This window comes from Rissa tridactyla, chromosome 1 (assembly GCF_028500815.1).
Source record: "Rissa tridactyla isolate bRisTri1 chromosome 1, bRisTri1.patW.cur.20221130, whole genome shotgun sequence".
Taxonomy (NCBI): domain Eukaryota; kingdom Metazoa; phylum Chordata; class Aves; order Charadriiformes; family Laridae; genus Rissa; species Rissa tridactyla.
The window spans coordinates 141,589,366-141,612,723 of NC_071466.1; the positions used below are offsets into that span (position 1 = coordinate 141,589,366).

Sequence of the window (23,358 nt, forward strand, 5' to 3'; positions counted from 1 at the left end):
TTCTTGTGTGATCTCTTGCCCTTCAGAATACAGGAGAAAATGAAGATTTAAAAACAATCTTTTTATTTATACCAAAAAAAAAAAAAATTGGCCAAAGCAGAGCAAAGTTTCTAAGGAATACCCAAAAATGGACTTATGCCCTGTACAAGTCCTGTATAGGGTACTCTGTACCCTATACAAAAGCTTTGCTGGTTCTCGTGAGAATCATGAGAATAGCTAAAGCAGCATGATCTGTGTTGTGGATGTATTATGCTCGTGTGCATGATCTTACACAGCCTATTCACCTAAAAGGAAGATGAACAAGATATATATCAGTATAAGATGTCTTGGGGCTAATGTAACTGCAACCACAGTTAGAGCTATAAAAACATAACCTACCGCATCCAACAAGTACTATAATGGTTTAACAATTGAATTTAGATTACGTAAATGATGCATTAAATTGAACTCAAAATAAAATTAAAAGTAATATGATCAATTCCTTTTAAAAGAATGTTTCAATACTTTACTGTAACAGTAGTTACGAGGACCAGAGCTGCTGCTCCTAAGTTGCTTGACCCAGCAACCCCACAGGCATAAAGCCTGAGTTGCCTTTAACTCCTTGTTCATGACCCATGTGTTTGCTGCAGGATATTTTGATGACAGTGGTTTTGGAAAAAAAAAAAATTACAAAAAAAAGCAACACCACCACCCCCCCCAGAAAAAACCCCAAAGCCCTGCAGAGTTGAATTGAAACTTAAAGCCCTTCTAAAACCCAAAAATACATTTCAGAACACACAGATACAAAGTCCTGTGCATGCACAGTCCTCAAATTTCCTGTTAAGAGCTAGGCTGTTGGTTTTGTGCTTTATTCCCACTTAGAAAATTCCTTTAGAGTTTGACACAAATAGGGTCTACAAACCTACACGGCTCAGCTGAAAATAGTGTTTCTATTCTGTGATATAGCTTATTCACCTTTTCTGTTACATTCAGTGGGGCTTACAACACTCTAGATTAAAATGAAACAAGTTTGTTTTTGTGATCTTGTATTACTGATCTTTTCCCTTCCTACTTTAAACACTGGTAACAATGTTAAGTGGAGAAACAAAAAGGTTTAGGGAAAAAAATGAACCCTTGATAGTCATGGAACAGATTACTCAGAAGTGCCGCTCAGGTACAGTCTATATGCAACATATCTAAATCATTGTTGCTCTATCATCAGCCACAAAGTGATCAGTATGCAGATGTGGATACTGTTAACTGGATACTGATAAGGTTTGTTTCATGGAAACCTACGTACCAGCCATATGACTGGTGCTAAGGTGAGACAAAACTTTTGTCCTCTGAGTGAATCAGTTTCCATTGCTTCCTCCTGTACTTCTAACCATCCTTTACAGTAGGATATTTAGGTCTGAAATGGAAATAATAAAAAAACAAAACAAAACAAAAAAGAAAAAACAAAAAAACCCACCCAAAACCAACCCCAAACCAAAACCCACTTTCCTTATTTGGTTTTCTTTTTTAAACGTTAGTCCATAAAGGAGAGCAAAAAGGCCAAAAAGGTTGCTTGAACTCTCAGTCTCTTTTTCCATCACTGCATATACACTGAAGCAGTCTTTTCTCACATCACACCCTCCTAAATGATTCAAAACCATCAAGATGTAATCATGTATAGTCAGTGTAAGCAAGGGCCTTTTTGAGCTAGTGGAAAAAAACCCAGTGTTCCTATTTTAAAGGAACATGTCTCTCCCCTCTTCTGAAAAACACATTTTCAGACACAAGAACAATCTCAGTAAGTGTGCAGTGCAGGCCAGGCAATTACATCCTTTGTGACCTAGCAGATTCTCTCTTGCCTGAAGAAAATGGCAAATTCACACAGTTATTTTCCAGAGCAAACTTAAAAAATAGCCATAAGCAGTTCTCATTTTGGATTTGAAGTTTATGTGCTGTGCTCACGGTTAGGACAGATAATGAAAAGGAAGGTGAATTTTAATTTCTAGAAGGAATAGGTGAGTAGAAGCCTTTGCAAGGCATTTTTCTTGAATTCCTTCTATCCTACTGGGAAACCATGACTTTTTCTTACTTTTAAAACAGATATTGCACTGTTATAGAATTTGCATTTGATAAATATTTTCTTTAGTGTTAACAATTTTAACTCTGTAAGTAATTTCATTACTTTCTTTGTTTTCATTTTAAATTCTGGCTTTATTTATGAATACCCAGATGTGGGTCACCAAGTCTGACCCACTGATCTCTCAGTGCCAACAGCACTTTCAGAAGACAAAATCCAGGCTGTTATAGGAAAATGCTATCATAGAACCAAGAAATATTTGTTAGCAAAATGTCCCACGGCTCATAAAGACAGTGGAAAGCCCCATCTTTCCTGCCGGTGTGTCTGGGGATGGCAGTTCCACTTAGATCAAGGAGTCAGGTTTCCAGGGCTAAGCAGCAATCCCAGCCTGCACATCGCAGGATCATGGAGTCATCTGGGGAGGAAAGGACTTCTGGAGGCCTCTAGTCTCACCCCTGCTCAAAGCAGGGCTGATTCCACAGCTAAATCAGGTCACTCAGGGCTTTGTCCAGGGAGGTTTTAGAAATCTCCATGGACAGCGGTCCCACGGCCTCCCTGGACACCTGTTGCAGCGCTGCGCCACTCTCATGAAGGAAGAAATTTTTTCCTTCTGCCTGGTCACAGTCTCTGGGCTGTACCCATGACTTGTACCCATTGCGTTGCTTCCTGTCTTCTGGCTTCTCCGTAACCCTCTTCTTGTATGTTATCTAACAGAATACTGCAGGCAAGCCAACAGGCTAACATTGAATTTTATAAAGCAAGCCTCTTTCACTATGTGCCATGTGTCTTAAAATAAATTGTTGGTAATTCTTGTAAATTCCGCTAAACAGAGATCTTCTGGTTTGTTTAGACAGTGTCACAGCTGTACTTTTATCACATGAATATCTCCAGAACCTGAACATTGTGCCTTTTGTGACAACGTGCTGCTGTCCACTGGTGTATTTTGCAGAATAAATGCTTCAGAAGCAGAGCCTGCTTCAGCCTAGTCATTCCCCTACTATCATCTTTTCAAACTCAGATGTCACAGTCTTTTTTGGTTTGATAATCCTGGGGGAAAAAGTCACCCAAATAGCAAAATGCATCTTCACAAGCTGTAATCTGGGTTGAGCATCCATGTGGTTTAACTTCTCCCGGAACCCACCATCACCTCATGTCTTTTGGATTCACCAGGTAGAGCCTTACCTCAACCCTCTTCTTTCCTCCTAGCCACCTGATTAATACGTTTAACTTAGAGTACATGAATGCTGGTGAGGCCAGGAAAACAGCAGGACTTGCTGTGTACGTCAGCCACGTAACAGGGAGGGCAGGAGTGATTTTTTTAGCCTTGAGTTTTCATACTGTTTGCCAGAGCACGGAGATATCTGTCAGTTCAGACTTTCTTGCAGCATCTGCGAGGAAAGATGGTGGGGTTGTTTTCTAGGATTCCTCTGCACATCATTTAGGGTTTGGCAATCTGGAGCTTCAGTGGCTCTGTTGAGGTAGGCAAATGAATGCGAGCTCACATTTTTCCCCATCTTGACACGTGCTCCTGATTGCAGGTAGACTCTCCACTTCTAACTGTCATGCCTGAGTGGTGTCGCTTAGTAATGTTGTGGTGTTAGCACAGTTACCAGTTCCAGCCATGCACAGAGTAAATGTGATAACAACTGCAGACGACATCCCTTCTGTGGGTGTGACAGTGTGTGCTTCATTGCGTGCGAAGGTAAAAGTAGACTGAAAACAGCGACGTGGGCTGCAAAGCAGAATTCAGCACCTTCTGCCACAGGCTGCCCAGCCCAGGGCTCCATCTGTCCTGTGGTGCACGTTTTGAAGAACTTGAACTGCTGCTCTGAAAACAAAATGGACTTTTCCACTTCCCGAAGGCTGAGCTGCAACACAGAGACTTCCGAGCTAAACTGAGTGAATCCCATGAGTACATCTCCAGTTTGGGTTTTGATTCTAAACCCTGTGTCACAGCAGAGCCTGTATGTACAATGAGGTGGAAGAGTGGTGCCCAGAAGAGGTGATCAGAGCTAGGGCTACAACCAAAGACACTTCCTGCCATAAATGAAAGTCTGTGCATTGTTATCCCACACTGCAGCAAAAAAGATGTCATCTAAACAGAGCAAACCCATGAATTTACCAAGAAAAAGGAAAAAAAAAAACCAACCAACCAAACAAACAAACAAACAAAACACCAAACCAAAAAAAATTGCTCAGTGCACTAGCTGTGCCTGCAGATTGCAAGCTAAATATTTCCATGCCGGCAGCTTCATGATCAGCAAGGTGGGACTTGGAGTAGGTGAGATGCAAACAAGGTCAGAAGCCTGTTAGTTGGGTTTCTTCCCTATGAAGGGGTTTTGGGGCATGTCAACTCTTTCTGAACTTCAGGTTAATTCCCAAAGATATTGCTCTGCAGATCATTTATTCTGAGTGCCATGTATTCCCTTGGATGCGTTTTTCAATGCTAAGCAGTGGTGGACTGAATATGTGGGCAGGAGAACGTGCTCAGTCTCAGCAACAGTTTGGTGATGGCATGTCAGGAAGGAGCTAGTGAACATCCCTTCCAGCACACTGACATGTTGCCTTCTTTCCTTTCCTGCACTTTTGTGTACTGAGTTAGTTTACCTTCAAAGGATCAAAGCAGTGAGCCTGCTGGGACCACTTCCATAGGTAGCATGTTCTTGGTGATGTTATAAGGCATGTTCTGGTCTTCTGGAACCCTGTATCTGTGACTTGGAGAATGACTGGTGGGGAAAAAGTGGTGTATCTCTCTGCAGACCATATGTCTACGCAACAGCATCTAGTGTTTTGGACAACAGAGGACGTTCTCTGCAAGGTGAGACATAGCAGAGGTTCTGGTACAGTTGCAGATCACCCTGACGTCACCACAGCACTGTGGCTGAGTGAACACATCCTGGTTTGATGCAACTACACGGTAACACAGTGTGCTGGATACCTCCTTAGAGCACAGTGCAGCACTGCATCCACCATGTGGACTTACAGGTTGAAGTCTATTTGTTTAGGTCTTCCATGATGTGCTGTATTCTGCCATACAGACATAGCCTTCCTTCCTTCAGGTCTAGTTCTTACCCTCATGTATGATAAAGTGATGTCTTTTGGGTAGTATTTTAACTTGTGAGTCTGAGACCACTTAGCAAAGAAGGGCATGTCACTATTTCCAGGACTCAATTGGAAGGGCAAAAGTAAAAGGACTTGCCCAAGAATACTCAGCAGGCCAGAGGCTGGAAGACTGCTCAGCACTCTGGTCCCTCAGCACAGCACTCCTTTCAGTAGCCAGGCTAATGATTGATGCATCATATTTTTGTAGGTTGTTGTTTCACAAACTGTAAGACCTACATCCAGATACATCAGTTTCCTTCTTCCCATGTATTCCAAAGCTCCTTCTGTAAATGCACTCACATGTAGAGTTAGACATTCCTTGGCCACTGATGTACTTAGTTACCGTCATGGAGCTTTTTGGCAATAATTTTCTTTCTGCTTATGAAATTGGAAGAAAAGGTGTTGTAAAAGCCTGAGCATCTATAAATTGTGTGGATTGAATGGACAAAAGGTGGCTAGATCACAGACAGCTTATAATTATTCCAGAAGGTATTGGAATTAATATCCATTGAGCAGCTTTACAAACATTTTAGATTTGCCACTGAGCTACATTTAAGTTAATATTCCTAATATTTGCAGATAACAGGGACACGTGTATCTATAAGCAGTAATAGCGTTGTTGAATGTGTGCAGTTCTGGGCTCCCCGATTCAAGAAGGACAGGGAACTGCTGGAAAGGGTACAGCAAAAGGCTACAAAGATAATTAGAGGACTGGAACATCTCTCTTATGAGGAAAGGCTGAGGGATTTGGGTCTCTTCAGTCTGGAGAAGACTGAGGGGGGATCTTATGAACGCTTATAAATACTTAAAGGGTGGGTGTCAGGAGGATGGGGCCAGGCTCTTTTCAGTGGTGCCCAGCGACAGGACAAGAGGTAACGGGCACAAACTTGAGCATAGGCAGTTCCATCTAAACATGAGGAGGAACTTCTTTCCTTTGAGGGTGGCAGAGCACTGGCACAGGCTGCCCAGAGAGGTGGTGGAGTCTCCGTCTCTGGAGACATTCAAAACCCGCCTGGACGTGTTCCTGTGCAACCTGCTCTAGGTGACCCTGCTCTGGCAGGGGGGTTGGACTAGATGATCTCCAGAGGTCCCTTCCATCCCCTACCATTCTGGGATTCTGTGAATCATAATATATGTACTGTGTCAGTGGTATATATGCTAACCTTCTCCAAACTGCAGCAATGAGCAAGACTGCATTGGAATATCTCACCTAAGCCCAGTGATCTGAGTTAAGCCTCGGTTAGAGTAACTGTTAATGCCTCCTTCAGTTAAGTGAACACAGCTCAGCAGTCTAGGAGGAGACTAAATTCTAACTTTGTGTCTGAGATAAGGAGCCCTCTGGAACTGCCTCTCTTTCCATCAGCTACAAAGACAGATTCAGCTTACAATATAAATTCAAAGGCAGGACAGATGAGTGTTTCCCCGCTTTGCAAGTATCTCTGGATATGCTGCAATCATTAGGGCAGAGATATGGAACTGAGATTAGATGGGATCTGACTGAGATCTCTGTTCTGCACCAGCAAACTAGGAAATGGGATATTCGTGCTTTAAAATCTCTTAGAAATAGTATAAAAGTATGTATACATACACGACACGTATATACATGTGTAACACATAGTAGTACTAAGCCTAGAACAACTATTAGAAGACAGAAAAAGCCTGTGACTAGGTATATCTGAACACAGAAAATGTGCAACAGGTTCCATGCAGTAAAACATGCTGAGCAATGAATAAGCGGTGTGCCCCTATGGCAAGGAAAGCTAATGCATAAGGAAGGGCTGCACTGGCCAAAAAGAGCACAGCTATCAAGTGCTTATTTCGCTTTGTTCAACATAGTCATGAGGCCGCAGCTGAAGTACAGTGTCTCCTTTTCAGCGTGCTACTTCAAGAGACGTGTTGACAATCTCAGGCAAACTCAGTGGAGAGCCACTAAGTGGGTGGCAGAATCAGGGTCCAGACAGCCTGGAGAAGGGAATATTAAGGGGAAGGGGGTCTAGTTTGCCACCATCCACAACTTAATGGGGAGGGACATATACAGAAGTTGGAGTCAGACTCTTCTCAGACGTGTAAAATAGGCAATGGACACAAGCTGCAGTGCTGCGGAAGGAAAAATTTCTTCCTTCGTAGGAGTGGTGCAGCACTGGAACAAGTGCCCAGAGAGGCAGTGTGATCACTGTCCTCGGCTGAAGCCCACAGGGACAAGAGAGCTGCCCCAAGTGACATCGTCTAGTTTCGAAGTTAGCCGTGCTATGAGCAGGAGGTTAGGCTAGAGACTTCCAGAGGTCCCTTCTTCCCCTATTTATTTGATGGTTTTATGTTTCTGGTTTTTGGGTTTTTTTTTTCCTCTGGTAGTTTAAAGGAGCACAGCCCTTACTTACTACGTGTTTTTCAGCCCAGTTTAGGGAGCAAATGAGAGTACAATGAACACTTCCTTCGTCAAAACTTCCAGTGCTCTCTAGCGTTACTTCTTTACAACTGCAAGTATGCGACATCTTTAAATTTTTCCCTAGGAGGCAGAAACACAACCATGAACGATTTTTTCTTGAACATACAATTTCAAGATTCAAAAGATAATTCTTTCAGTTATAGCTCCATAGAGCACCAGTGCTTATTCATCCTGGGACCAATTTACATGAAGCTAACAGATGTATTCTCCGCTTTCACTTGAGTGATTCTGTGGGAAGTGGACGTTTTATAGAATTTTTTATAAGGACTATCTAGGACTCCATTAAGAATCATAGAATCATAGAATGGCCTAGGTTGGAAGGGACCTTTCAGATCATCTAGTCCAACCATCAACCTAACTCTGACAAAAACCATCACCAAGCCATATCTCTAAGCACTGTGTCTACCCATCTTTTAAATACCTCCGGGGATGGTGCCTCAACCGCTTCCCTGGGGAGCCTGTTCCAATGCTTGATAACCCTTTCAGTGTAAAAATTTTTCCTAATTTCCCATCTAAACCTCCCCTGGTGCAACTTGAGGCCATTTCCTCTTGTCCTATTGCCTGTTACTTGGGAGAAGAGACCGACCCCCACCTCTCTACAACCTCCTTTCAGGTAGCTGTAGAGAGCGATAAGGTCTCCCCTCAGCCTCCTTTTCTCCAGACTAAACAATTCCAATTCCTTCAGCCGCTCCTCAGAAGACTTATTCTCCAGACCCCTCACCAGCTTCATTGCCCTTCTCTGGACCCACTCCAGTGCCTCAGTAAAGAAGGCCGTGACTTTTATATTTTTCATAATACGCTGTATAAATAAGTAAATACATTTTTGTCTAACAGAAGGAAACAGTTTAAACCTCAGAATACAAATAGTGATCAAAATGCCTTGAAGACAAGGAATATAATACATGACCTTACCACATTGAGTATGAGGTTGAAGTAGGGTTTGATATATTAAAGCTTTAAACTAATTGAAGTAGGTGCTTAATATATTAGAACTGTAAATTAGAGTAGGAGCTTAATTTAAGAGACTGGGTGCCTTAAGGCTGTAGAAGGAGCAGATGCAACAGTTGTAGTACTAAATGTTAGAACTTATCTCCTATTTTTTAAGAAAGAATGCTTTAGGTCAATATAACCTTGTAGTAGAAGCTTATCTCTCAAAACAAGGCGCCTAGGGTTACTGAGGAATGCAGAGACTAGTCAAAACTTAACACTTTTGATGTGCCAGCAAGAATAAAGAAGTAGAGCAGAGGCCTGCAGTTCACCCAGAAGTCACAACGATGAAGAGGAGTGAGGAAATAAACGACCACCAGATGTCTCTGAAGACCACCGAGAGACTCTAGCGCGGATGCGGGAGTGGGCAGTAACCGGTAATAATGAGTTAATGAATAGGCAATCATTTCTTGGAAAACTAGTGAATATGCATACATAGTATGTATTTAAACTGTACATCTAAATCCTTCGGCACGCACATTAGGTGAAGCAATCCCCTGTGCGCCTGGCGCTGCAATAAATACCTGCTTAATAGTCACTGAGGCTATTGAGTCAACTTCGGCATTTCACGGCATCAAGGTAGTGGCCCAGTTCTCAGTCAGAGGGAGTCAAAGTCAGCAGAACTGCAGTGTACCACCTGGGGTGGCAGAGGACAGGGAGAAAAGGCTGAACTTGGACTCTGGAGAAGTTTCAGTATTAAAGCCTGAATCTTAATTGGTTTTCTATGCGAGGTAAGCTCCCTACACCATGTAAAACTTTGCAGGAGAACAAATCTAGCAAGCCAGCAAACTAACAGATTGCTATGAACTAGAAGGCTGACTGCATGGTTCTAGAGCTAGAAACTGGTGACTGGGGAGAAAGCACATGACGGTTCACAGGGAAGTGCAGCTCGCAATGCTAGAATCCTAAAGAATCAGGACTCCTTACCCTGCCTTTGGGGTTTCAGCATAAAAATTTAGTGGTCAGAGGGATCTCAATTACCCATGTGTATGGGAAAGCTGTTTCATATTCTTCTGGTTTAGTAGGCACAGCCAAACAGGTTGCATTTCTGTTTGAAATGCGATGTACGTAACGTGATCAAGTCTATGAGGACCAAACCATATCCTGAGTTGATAATCTTTCATTTTTCTATTATTTAGCTTGTTTATTTTGCACTTTTAGCAGTAATATTTGGTTAGCTACCTGAACTTTGCTGTTGACAGGCAACATAATATTTCCTTCCGGCTACAGCGCATTTATTCAGCATGTTTCATTGCACATCTGTGTGCCCACAGGGCTCCAGCAAAATTAGACAGCAGTGAAAGCAAAGAAGCTGTTGAGCTCTCTAGGCTTGGCTGGATATCCTGATACAACTGTTTTTTCACTTTGAAAGCACACCAGTCAGTTTACACTACACTTACAAATACTGATGAATTTGTATTTGACAGAAAAACTTGAATGGTATTCAAGAGGTTAAGGCACATCACGTAGATATAGCAAGAGCAAGCATTCAGATTACAATTCTTCATGTGTCTTTGAATAAAGCATTTTCTATTTATATCCATACAACATTCATATTACAACCATAGGAAAGGCCTCGTCACTCTTTTGTAGAAAGGCTGTGAGAGAACATGGAAAAGAACCAGACGGCAAGCCCTGTAGCCCAGTAAATAGGATCTTCACATTACCAGGAAAAGTGACAGGCTTTGATCCATCCATTTGTCTGCACTTGTCTTGGCCTGAGCTGATTTCAGCTTCTTTTAGCTGTGACAGCAGTTCTCTAGCAGCCAGGGAACAATTGCACAACTTGTTTTCAGTTAGCTCTGTGAATATCACATAGCAGGTGTAGCTGACCTATGCTGTTATTTACTAGCAAATATTAACCCCACAGCCTGAGGCTACAGAGGATATTGTGTATCTTTAACTAAGATAGTCAAATAAAGATAGTCAAACTATTAGTGGGAACCAGTTTATATAACTAAGTTATATTAAAGAAAATATAACTCCAGCTTGAAACAAGAACCAGGAGGAAAAAATTTATCTCCATCAACAACATATTCCTCCTGAGAAACCACTTCATGGACACCAGTCGATGACTCCACACACCCCCTCTCCTTATTCTTCTTGTGTAAGAGAGGTACCATAGACATAGGACTCGTGGGGCATTGCAGTGATGAACAAAACTCTACTAGGAAGTATACTTCAGGAATTTTAATGTATTATTAATGAGACTTTTTTCTGACAATTTGAACAGTACAGTATTATTGTAACTGGACTAATAATTTGTTATATTCTGATTAGACTGTTGCAACTTTAGTTAGCCAAACAATGACTTCTAGACTTTGTATATAAGGTGTGCATTTCCTTTTGGACCGTAATAAGACCCAGAGTGTAACAAAGACTGTGAGCAGCTTTTCTGTGAAAGCCTTTCTGTGGATGGCAGTTTCTAGTGATCACAGAAGAACCAGAATGCAGCTAACGTGTTCCTGTGGTCCTGGCAAGCATCCTGCTTATACTCCGTCTCCATTTTATAAGAACTGTTGGAATTGGGGAACGGGGTCGCTCAAGCACTGAGAGCCCAATTTTCATAACACAGATAAAGTTTGCAAGAGTTTGCAAACTTTAAAGTGTTAACACCACAACTTACTAGCAATGAGATCAAGTGAGGCAGCATATGGGCAATGTGGTCAGTGACACATAGGCTAGATCAGGAAATTCAGACTTCAAAAGCAAAGGCAAGAAATGAAAAGCTGAAATAGAAGCATACTGAGTTAAAACACTGAGAAATTAAAACTCTAGATGGGATTGAAGCTGTAGAGCAACATTATATGCAAAGCAAGGCATGGACACAGCTCTTACCAAAGCACCCTCTCATGATGATACTGACTTAGGGGATAGCGAATAATGGTTTGATCAAGATAGTGACCCTTCCACAGAGAAGTGTAAGGCTAAAAGTACACATTCTTCTGATGCTGAGTGCTGGCAGTGTTCAAAATGAACCCAGTACCACCCATCACTACCTGGGTTACTGTAAAAATGTAAGATGGGCAAACAAAATGGAGAAGAGAAATACACAACCAGAGTCACTGAGTTGTTAGGGAGGAATCAATGATCACCGCTCACTAGATCCCAGAATAATCAAGAGTCTTGGCCCCAAAAGCCAATCTTTTAAACAAAAAACCTGTGTATTAAATGGCCTCTTAAGTTAGATGCTAATATTAGTTTAACCATGACTGATCAGGAGAATTCCTCTTGAACATGTGCTACAGCTTCTGGGTGAACTGGTGGAATAACTGATATAGGTGCAGTCTTTGAAGTAGCAAATGATCATTATAAGTGGATACATCACATCGTATTATATATATTAGCACAAGTCAAATATAACAGTAGAAATGTATTTGGCATGGAAAAAATTGTCACCTTCTGACCAGTCTTCTAAACAATAGAAGCAGACAAGCCCCAAATTATGACCAAGCTGTATTGAAACAGTTGTTGTGTATAGTCTAGCCCTGGGACATTAGACACAGCTATAAAGCAGGAAAAGGATCTTAAGGGGGATTTAGACAACATTGGGATCCACCCAAGACATGGAGTTGTAATGGTTGTGCTAGGAAGAGTCTGAAAGAATATGATTATCTACTACCATCTGCCCCATTGCAAAAAGAGCTCCACAATAGAGAACCAGCTGAAAAACTGAGAGAACTTTTAGTTTTTGAAGGCATTGTAGAAACACAAAGGGCCAGAGATACGGTCAAGGACAGAATACAGCAAATCACTATCACATTAGATTCAGGGCAGATTAGTACAATAATGCAGATAACAAGGCCCCTAATTGATGATACTTGCATTGAAGGGGTGGTTAAACTAAAGAAAAGCCCTATGCTTGACATATAAGAATCTAGCTTGAGCAACAAACAGTTGCTCAGACTGAGCACTGAGATCCACTATTGCTCGGATAGAATTAGCAAAAGGGATCCAGCAAGCAAGGAGAATTATGAGAAATGAGAAAAGGGGATAACAGCACGCTGGAACTGGTCCAGCCCATAACATTTGCTAACAGTGGACTGCAGCAGTGGAACTGGAGAAGGAGGGTAAGTACGAAGCAGGGTGTTAGTGGGAGTGCCCGATATTGTATGGACCTCGCATATGGAAAGGCAAGGAAGGATAAAAAAGAGTAGTACAGAAGAACAAATAAACCATTTCAACCCTAATGGTATTGCTGCTTCTAAGTTGCATTGATTTGGTTTAGCTGGTTTTGCTTTCTTGTTATTGTTGTATATGTATATATGAAATGGAAAAGATATAATACTGGGAGTTTTTTAGTCAATTCCCATGGCTGAAATTAAAATCAAGACCATCACATTCACCTATGAATACTGGGGAAAAATGAGACAAATGTTCCCATCTCCAAGCAAGGGAAACCCCATTTCTCTCAATTAGGATATACAGTGATCATGATCACTAATGTATTATTCTTGTACATGCAACATAAACATACATGAATGTGATGCGGTGTGCTTATAAAACATAATAGTTTAAGTGCTACAAAAAGCAAAGCTTAATCAATTAAGTATAGAAATAATTATGATGGTAAATTTTATTTTAGAAGAATGTATGCTATTGCGTGTATATTTGCAACATTGGGACTGGGAAAACTGCATGTTTGTGTAGTGTTATATATGATGCCAGAGATATAAAACAGCTATGTAAAAGTGGATGGGCTAGGTAGAAAACCAGAATTTCCTCAATTATAGAGATATAAAAAACTACATACAAGTATGACATACAACCATTTACCAATTTTATGAAAAAGACTTTTTGTTATCAAGGAGCTAGCCAGATAATGTTAGAAATGTATAACACTGTTGCAATTGCGTGCTCATCAAGTGCCCACAAATTACCTTATTGTGTATAATTTATCGACAGCAGATGTGTAAGTAACACCTGCTGAAGGATGTGGTTTTAATTACGTCATACCTATAGAAGCACCAACACTCAGCTCACAGGAATCATTGCAATTGTATGCTATGTTAGGCTCAGATGTCTTTAGGAATTGCCAAGCATTTGCTAATAATTTTCAAACAATTGCCAGAAATGCTAGAGCACCCCACCCTTACACCCGAGTCTGACATGTAGTATAGAAGCCACAAAGGGAGAGGTTACTGTACACCAAACAGATCACGAAGTAAACCTCAGTACTACCACAGTCTAAAATGCAACAGAATTGCCTCTCAGTGTGATCTTCCTCAACTTGGCTTTACATCCTAGAGTCATCATTTGAATCATTACACTTATTTTTCTTAGCTATAAAAATAAAATTTAACATGGTTACGGTTATACGTAACAAGGAAGAACTACAGATTACTCTCAGACCTGTACAAGTTATCTCGAGGTAAGATCAGACAGAAAAGAGCAAACATCTCTGAGATCTGCTGGCCTCGTCCTGATCAGTATCCCCGAGATGTAGAAGGGTTTCAACATCCATTTTTGACCTGTAAAAAATGTCTGTGAAGTGGACTAACAAAAGGAAGGATCATAGCCCTGTAGCCCCATAGCTATGATTTTTCCATTTCTAGTATGCATGAAGAAAGACATCATATCAGGCAACTAAATCTCACATCCAAATCGAAGAGACACTTATGGGGTTTTTAAGTGCCAAATTCTGTAACACTGAATGATGTCCATGAAATTAAACTTTTTTAAAAAGATACTAGATCTTGACTTTCTCTTGTGCAGAGCTATGCTGTCTTCCCATATTGGACCTCCAGTGGTGAGATTTGCAGGCTTCTTTAAGTGCATAGCACTGATTATCACCATTTCACCTGAAGTAAGTAGCAACAGCAACTTTTTGCCTGCTGTATGATCTAGTTACCAGGCTGGTAAAAAAAAAAACAAACTCATTTCACCTGTGTTTTACACAACTCTTAGACTCTATAAACTACTTAAAATTAGTAGGCTGCTTATTTTAATAGCTCTAAGGGGCAATGCATCAGCGTGCAGAAAGACACATAGATTTTGTACCTTCATCCTGAAGAGAGACACAAGCCTGAAATCTTCCTGGACTTTAGTTGCAAATAGAATCACAATGCATCGATTCATCATAAGTCAGGTCAACAATTTCCCTTGCATTTTACATCAGATATCCTACCCACGGTAAAGTGGTCTAAACCTTCCAAAACCCTTCAAAGACCCCATTCACATTCACTTTACAATATCTTAGATACCCAGAAGGACTGCACTCTTCTTGCAAATCCACTTGTACAGGGAGAGGCAGTTATCAGCATGCATTTCTGTCAGCTTATAGACAGCACATTTTTCTTCTTTCTTCCTTCGTTTTACTGTAAAACTGCAAGAGCCAAACAACACAGAGATATGAAGATCATTGAAAAAATTTGTTTGCCTATACAAAGAATGAAACCACAAAGACTGGATTTGTTTTGTTCTTTATGCCGCAATTCTTTTGATTTTATGACATACAGACAGGTTTTATTTGTTTACTAACCTTCACTCTTTCTCTGTTTACCTACTTGTTACGCAGCTGGAAGTAAAAAGCTTACAGAGCAAAGGCACCTCCTAATAAAATTAGTTCCTTTTCTGAGAGCTGTCAAGGAATTTCATTTTTCAACTGCATGTTTTGATCAGAATTCCCTATTGAGAAAAATCAGAATAGACTGAGCTGCCTAACTGGAGTACAGGACCTCATATCTTACTACTCCTTTCTCGCAGTCTAATGGCTGAACAGCCCATGCGCAGCGAGGGGAGAACACGTCATGGAAGCCAAAACATACTCACCCCACAATGAACATACCTGTGCCCTGGATGTTTGGGGTCGCTGAGCCATACCCATCTTCCTTCCTCCTCATCAAAGCTTAATCCAGTCCAAACGAAGCCAAGGCTTTTATCCTTCAGTTTGTTTAAGAAGTCCTAGAGAGAGGTATGTCTTTGAACTCTCATAATAGTGACACTTCATAAAACTCCAGCACCAGTAACGTGTAGTGGTAATTAATATTTTAAAACCAGCAAGGCTTTCATGCCCAAAGATTCCACAGAATGTTTCCCAGAAATTGAGAAGAAAGAAAAAAAACCACCAACAAACCACACGGAAATTAGTTCCAATTCTCCACTATACCCAGTACCGTGGTTAATGATGGTAAGTGGAGCAACCAAAGAGCTAACCTTTGGCTCCTTGCTGGCCCCACGCCCATTCTGCTAGCACACTTTAGATGAGCATCAGGCTGATCTGAATTACCAGAGCTGAAGCTATTTCCTCTTTTACCCCCCTACAAGGAAGACAGGAGATCATTTTGCCAGCTCACCCTCCTGGGTGCTCTAGAAGTGACTGCTTGAACCTGGTCACCTTTAAGCAAAATGAGGAGCACAAAAGAGGCACAATAGAGGTTAGGATTTTGTCCGCAGAACCGATTTTTCTATTGCTGCAGACATGGTACTGACATTTAAAAATGTACGTAGTACAGAGAAACAGCTTCATCTCCCAAAGAAAGGCAAGAGCCTTTATGACAGCTTAGTTCTGAAGAGGTTTGATTTGGAATAAAACATGCAAGAATCCTTCAAATCCCAGCTGCTTCTTGCTGGAGACAACCTCTAGGCATATCATTGCATGTAGGCTATTGGTCTTCTGTTTGACACAGATGTTCCTTTACGTGCAGAAGCCAATCATCAGAGCACTTTCCACTGATGATGCCTGTTATGAGCACATCTGTATTAGAAATGGCTCCTAAAAGTACATGGAAAGCTATACTTTGATATGTGGATTCACAAGGTATAAGTAAAAAGAATATTTAAACCATAGAGTACCTTATAATAGCTTACCATTTCAGTCTCATCCTCTATAATCAGGAGCTCAGATTTTTTTCCTGAGCAATACTTTTTACTGTTCTCCCAGGTGTCACGAGTTTCTGAGTAGAAATAACATCTCCCATAATGCAGCTTCCAGCCAACAGGGCAGAGTTCACATCTGGAGTCTGTGAAGAGTTTGGAGTGAAGGGGTTTTGGTCACTGTTTTTTGGTTTTTGGTTTTTTTTTTACAACTGGTATCATTATTATCGGCTCCTCCTTTTTTTGTGGCTTTTGAATAAGATGGTAAAGTTTAAACCAGGGGTGGGGCAGAAATTGTGATGGTATAGCTCATTTTAAGAAAGCACGTTGTCCCTGCTTTACAGTGGTCATAAGGACAGCCACAGTGGTAATAAGGATCAGCATTCTTTGCTTAGGGATCACTCTGTGCCTTTAAATATTTCAGAACCCTAGATAATTGTACTAAATATTTTACATAATAATCGGGTAAAGATCCCAGCTCTGCTGAAATCACTGGGAGGAGTACAATTAAATGGCATCTATGGAGAAATAACAAAGATCTTCAGTAATGCTGCTTCACTCCTATTTTTGGCTTAAACTAAAATTTTCAAGGATGGAACTCTAAAATATATCACTTTATACTTATTTATCAATATATACATGCTTATTCTGTAATCAAAAGGTCAATTCCTTTGTGTAGGTGTTTATTTTTATATTAATCTTTTCAAGAGCTTCAAACCATTAATGATACGATAAGCGAGACTTTATTTCCTTACCATTTGTATGCATGCATAAGCTTTCCTTTAACGCAGTCAGTAAGCTGTTTTCATGAAGATCTTCCTCAAAGATACTGTCACTTTCAGAAAGATTTTCTCTGGGCTTCCACACATGACTTGATAGCAAGTCACCTAGACAAGAATCTCCAATATTTTAATGTAAAGCTCACAAGTGCACTCTATAGAACTCCCACATTTTATCTATTCAATAGCTAATAACGGGAGCTTTAAGTGGAAACTCAGGTTGCGCATTTGCCCTTCCAGCTCTCCTGTAAATGGTAGGTAGAGAGCTGAACATCAAAATCATCTACATTATACAAATGCCTGAGGTGACCAACTTCACAAAGACAGAGTAGAGTCCATTATCATCATGCTTTTGACTACATGGCATGCTACGGTTGTCTTTCAAATAACAATGTGGTGCCTTTGATTTTCCAGTTCCTGAAATTTGCATTGAGCTTATTTCAGAAAAGAATGGGTTGATGTGAGAGGGCAGGACTCGAGTCCAGAGAATGGGAGAACAGCTGACTCTGCAGGACATTCGTGCCCAGAAGTGCTTCTGAATTCTCATTTTCTCCTGTGTTCTCAAGTGTTTTTGATATGCAAAGTGATTTTGGTGTCCAGAAGCAGGCTGAACATCGGGACTAATAGATTTTCTAAAGGAGGAAACTAAAATTAGACTCCTTGATCAATGCTCATTGACGGCGACCTAAAAACTTGTTGAACTTGCTTAACCAGGGCAATTGCAACCATTTTTCTCTGATCTCTAGGTTTAGATGCCCAGGGATAATGGCACACGTCTGTATGCGCATGATCAGTGCCGGCAGTGATCCAGTGCTTATGCACAAATTCTGTGGACAATGCAAAGGCCACTTTTACGAACTTAGAGGCACACGTTTTTATTTCTGTTTAGAGAGGTTTTTTCCAACTATATGTACCGTCTTCCAGCCTCCTATCTCACCCATCCCTGAAGTCCAGCTCACATTCCCATTGTTCACGCCAGGGAGGACTGGCTGAGGCTTACGGTAAGCAAACCAGGGCGTCAGGAGGTGAAGGCTGGATGCGAGGATGAGGGGAGGAGGAGATAGCAGGGGTTCCAGTTGAACCATATACCTGGAGTGAGTTCTGTTTCATCACTAGAAGTGTTTTTCTAAACTGATGGATGGATGGATGGATGGATGGATGGATGGATGGATGGATGGATGGATGGATGGAAGAATGGATGGAAGAATGGATGGATGGATGGATTTTTTTGGCTAGAAACCCTTGTTCAGTTTTGGAAAGGAATAGGAGGGACTTCCAGACTGGGGGACTGGAAAGTGAGAAAGACTCCAGCCCTCTTCATACACCCCAAACATGGAACGGTCCTCTGAAAGCCAATGACCTTCTGTAGATCCACAGCCCCAAAATGATGGTGAGTCCCTCCCACCTTCATCAGAAACACAATAGTAGAAAGCATGAGTGGTCTTGTCACCTCATCAAAACAGTTTGTTTGCAAAACTTGTTGAAATTAAGGACTGATACCTGTCAATTTCACAGTAATTAAAGCAAAACATTTCACTCACATTGCTGAATTAGTGTGATCACAGCTCCCAAAAATATAACATTCAGAAATCCTGAGAGGGCAGCAAAGCACCGCAAGCCTAAAGAATTAGGGGGAAGTTCTGCAAGAAATAAGAGGATTTTACAAACACAGCATGAATTGTTAACTATGACATAAATCTGGGTTTCTCTAGACGTCTTTCAGACAGAACATCCATCACCGTCACATTTCTGTGTGCTTTGTCACAGTTGCTTTCTCCTTTCTGCTTGCCTTCTGCATATCAAGTGGTTCTTGCTTCTAATAAACTTTCATTTATGAAAACTTTTGGGGGCTTGAATTTTCTCATGCCGTCTTCACCATTCGCCAGTTCATTTGAGGTTTTGTGTGGCTACTGAACAGCTTCTGCTTTTTCATAGCAGGGGTATGTCACTTGCAGAAATCATAAAGACTGTTAGATGTCACAAAAAGCACTTAGCAAACATTGCTAAAGAAAACCTCACAAACTTAGTGAAAAAGAAAGAACTGAAGTTTCTAACAGTTGCAGAGAAAGAGATGTATATAACATGCAAGAACAAAAATGAAGTTCTAGGACTATGAATACCAACACTATCAAGCAAGAAAGGACCAGTAGATTCTCTGAAAATTAAACCCTGTAACTCCAGGAGTCACTAATTAGTTTTATCACCTGTACACTGGATGCCAAGTCAAAAGCCTTTAGAAAAGACCACATTATAATTTGAATATTTTTTTTTAATAAGTCCTTGATGTTCAGCTAATCCCACATGGAAAATTACTACAAAATGTTTGAAAAATTAAGTAGCAGGGCTTCTTTGCAGACTGGATGCTTGATTAAGGTCAGTGAATAGAGATGCAAAAATGAGTTCCCTTGCAACTCAAAGAAAATTACTTTTAATTAGAATCAAAAAAGCCTGGAAATGCAAAATCACGATGAATCTTCCTTCTCAATATTACCCAACAATCTTAAAATTTATTCTTATAGGACAGTCACGCTCCTGTCATACCACTTCCTAGTGAAACCTGCTGCTTCTGTTTGTTCACTCACTTTATTTAAAGATTTCTACATAGCTTGATATAGAATCACAGAACTATGTAGGCTGGAAGGAATGTCAGGATGCCATCTAGTCCAGACTCCTGCTTAAGGTGGGTCAGGTTACAACAGGTTTCTCAAGGCTTTGTCCAGTCAATTTCTAGATTTCTACAAAAAAGTGGATTCCTCTGCCTCTCCAGGCTTCTGCCCTAGTGTTTGACCATCGTCACGGTAAGAAAAATTTTCTTGTATCAAATTGCGATTTTCCATGTTTCTACTAGTGTCTTTCGATGCGCACCTTCAAGATGAGTTTGGTTCTGTCTTCTCTACGCCCTTCCATTCAGTAATTAAAGAGGAAGGTAAGGCTCCCTTCAGCTTTCTCTTCTTAGAGCTGCACAAAGTCAATTGTCTGAACCTCTCCTCCTGTGTGTCTTCTCCAGCTCACTCACTATCCCAGGAGCCCTTTGCTGGACTTGTTCCAGCAGGTTGTCAGCATGCTCTTGGAAGGGGTAGCGATATAGTTAATGTAGGTTGCAATGCAGCAAAGCTCTTTAAAATGACTGCGGCATAAAGGATGTTCTATGATGCCTCAAAGGATTCCTTGGAGCAGGGAGAACAGTTAGAAATTGCCCAGCTGTGCAGGAAATGTCATGTTAATTTTTATTCCTAGTTTTCTAACGTTAGTGCTTTCAGGAAATACCTTGTGAATGTTTTTCTAGAAAGACCAAGGCATAATACACTATTCTCTTTGTTAAAACTTAACTTCATGGGAAAAAAAGAATTTACATGCAAACCTTCCATGAGTTAGGACCCAGGAATAAAGTCAGAGAATAACAGAATTTCCATTTCATGGAAACGGCCATTCTTGGAACAGAAAACAGGGTGCCGAAATGTTATACCTTTTAGAGAACTTGTTCTGTAACTTTTAAATAAGATCAGGAGGTACCCTATGGAAGTATCCTTTAGAAGCCCTTATATTTCAAATGCCGGTGGTCCAGATCAGATGTGAATCAGCTGTTTGAAAAGTTCTTTGCTTCTACACTACTATTTAAAAAAATTAATGCACACAGCTGTATTTCAAATCAGGAAACAACTTGAATTTTGTCCGACATGATAAACTTATTTCCACTAACACTTTCGCTTCATGTCTAGCTATCATTGTTTTGCACAGAGGTCAAATATCTTTTCCCCTCAATTGTCTTCTCAAAGTGTGATTGTGTTCAGTCATACTTACTTGGGAAACGCTGTATCTGTGACTAATCATCTTTAAATATTCAAACAGCTAATGTCCACTGTTTTTATATTGTAATGCTATTTAGATGGCAAATAGATGTAAACAGAATGCAGTACTTTTCACTAGCTAGGCAACAGTTAAGAACCTGTGTACATTTTCCTTCTTCTTTTGGGTGCTATGCAGTGCTTTGCACAAAAACAAAAAAAAAAAAGGCATTAGGGATATCTGGTATCTAATCTTAACTTTGCCATGATTTTCACAATGTCTAGACTGCAGGCAAAACAGTAATAGTGATTTGTGTAAATACTCAGCTTAGCACTCAGCTGCCCAGGGTGAGCTCTGGTAGCAGCAATACCGCAGGGCTGACAACGCAGCATGGGCTCACGGCTCAGTGTTTGCCCAGCTTCTCCAGTCAGCTCTGTAGCCTGCACCACTGGCGAGAGCGGATGGCTCTGCAAGGGGGGAAGGGGAGCTCTGCATTTGCGGACTTCCTTCTGTACTACATGAACTGGCACGGATATCGCACTAGATCATGCCGATGAAGCGTTGCGACCGTTTCTAAGCACTCCCGTGAATACACTTCTGTATGCCGTACGTATATCATGCTAGCCTGTGTCTGGTCTAAAGCTAGCTCGCACACCTTTTACTACAAGTAGAGACTCAGTCTGCAGTGCACTGTTTAACAAGCTAAATGGAAGCACTGCTCGCTTTAGTTGCTCGCTCGAAACCTTTCTGCTGCCCTGTTGTGTCATGCTACCCAATCATGCAGGTAGAAAATGAAGATAGGGCATTTTAAACCTGGCTTTTTCACTCAGTGCTCTGCGTGTTTGTGGTCGCATACTACTCGCCACGTATGCTGTGTTGGACTTTTCTGCTTCTTTCGAATGGAAATATTCAATGTAATGTACTCCGTTAACAGCAATATTTTTGCACACTTTGACAAATATTTTAAAGACAATTGAAAGTTCTTAGTTAAATAAATATTAATTTTTCTGATTAATTTTTCTGATTTTTTTCTCAATTTTACTGGGTCTGTGCTTTTACTGCAGTTGGGAACAGGCTCACAGATAAGTCGTTGTAATAATAGACAAACATGCACAATTTACATCAATACAATTGCACACAATTTATCCTGCCGTAATGAGTAACTAAAGTTGCTCTTGCTTTTTGTCTGTTAAAAAATGTTCCTACGTAATTGTGAAGCCAGGGTTTATCAGGAACTGATGATCATTGCTAATTAACTGTTTGGAAACTGGGTATCTAATTACTCTACAGACTCGGTATTTACGATCTGAGAAGCTCTTCCCTGGGATACTTAAAAGAAATAAAGGTTAGCAAGGATGAGCTTGAAAACCTTCCAGCATGTATCTTTGTACTTTCTTCATTGCTGCTTCTGACACTTTTGATAACATCCACTGAACTTTTTGAAAAAGCTTACTGGACAGCAAGTTACTGTTACTTCATTCATATTATTCTTAAATTCTTCTTAGCTGTGATTTCTGAAAACAAAACAAAGCAAAGAAAACCAAAAACAAACCCACAAAAAAAAACCCCAACCAAAACCCCTGTAGATAACTTAAATAGCTAATGAACCATTAACCACTGCCAAACTTGCCGGCGACTACCGCCTCATGTTTTCCTTATATGCCTCTATCTCCTAGTGTCTATTTTGTACTGGGACCGTCAGCGCCACTACTCCAAGCCTGGTGGTACTATTGGCTCTGCATTTTAACTACTACCCATCATATTTCTCTGTATACTGCCATATATCCTTGGCAACTTTAGCAACGCCAACTAAAATTTTGGGGGTTTTATGGTAACTCAAATATAGCTGGAGAGATCTGTTATTTGCAGAACAAGTCTGAAGGCATAGCATAAATGCTTACATGCTCACCTGCATTAGAGCTTTTCTTCCTGGTTTTGAAACGAAGTTCTGTGTAACCCTCTTCATTCTCCATCTCTAGGTCTTTTTGTCACTTCTTCCTATTGAAGACTGTTTGACTGTTAGTGTCAAGCTGGGTTATGGGAAATGCTTCAAACGAGCGTGATAAACAGGAAGGGGTCAGCGGATGGCCGTTTGTGCTTTTAGCTGAAGCCATGCAGTAGCAGGACTATGAAATGGAAAAACAGTGTAAACTGCACAGACAAGTAAACTCTTTGTCTTTTCTTTTTCACTTCCTCTGTCTTTCTCTGACAAAATGAAGACCCTTCTAACAGATACTTCTAACACTGCATTTTCTCCAATGAAATACCACATGCCTCAAACGCAGTCTTTCAATGCACACAGAATCCTGCCCAGAGAATAGATTTGAGTCCCTTAAGCAATGGATTGATGGACTTTTCTCATTTCCTTTACATTAAAATCAGCTGTGTAATCT

General features: G+C 40.8%; 1 protein-coding gene across 1 annotated transcript; it reads right to left on the bottom strand.

Moving 5' to 3' along the window:
- Positions 1 to 14,480: 14,480 nt before the first annotated feature.
- On the bottom strand, positions 14,481 to 22,979 carry LOC128918741 (killer cell lectin-like receptor subfamily F member 1). Its single transcript, XM_054223311.1, has 6 exons — positions 22,875 to 22,979; positions 18,721 to 18,819; positions 17,156 to 17,287; positions 16,395 to 16,546; positions 15,373 to 15,488; positions 14,481 to 14,910 (listed from the first exon to the last, which is right to left on the bottom strand). Exons 1-6 carry the CDS (start codon positions 22,936 to 22,938, stop codon positions 14,781 to 14,783), a joined length of 693 nt encoding a protein of 230 aa, XP_054079286.1. The 5' UTR covers positions 22,939 to 22,979; the 3' UTR covers positions 14,481 to 14,780.
- Positions 22,980 to 23,358: the final 379 nt, after the last annotated feature.

What these genes read in the sequence shown, in the direction of transcription:
- LOC128918741 (XM_054223311.1), bottom strand. Translation starts at nt 22,938, where the DNA reads ATGGAGAATGAAGAGGGTTACACAGAACTTCGTTTCAAAACCAGGAAG. An exon ending in GATCACACTAATTCAGCAAT is followed by an intron (nt 17,288 to 18,720) that starts GTGAGTGAAATG and finishes ATTCTTGTCTAG; the next exon opens with GTGACTTGCTATCAAGTCAT. An exon ending in CCCAAACATCCAGGGCACAG is followed by an intron (nt 14,911 to 15,372) that starts GTATGTTCATTG and finishes TGGCTCTTGCAG; the next exon opens with TTTTACAGTAAAACGAAGGA.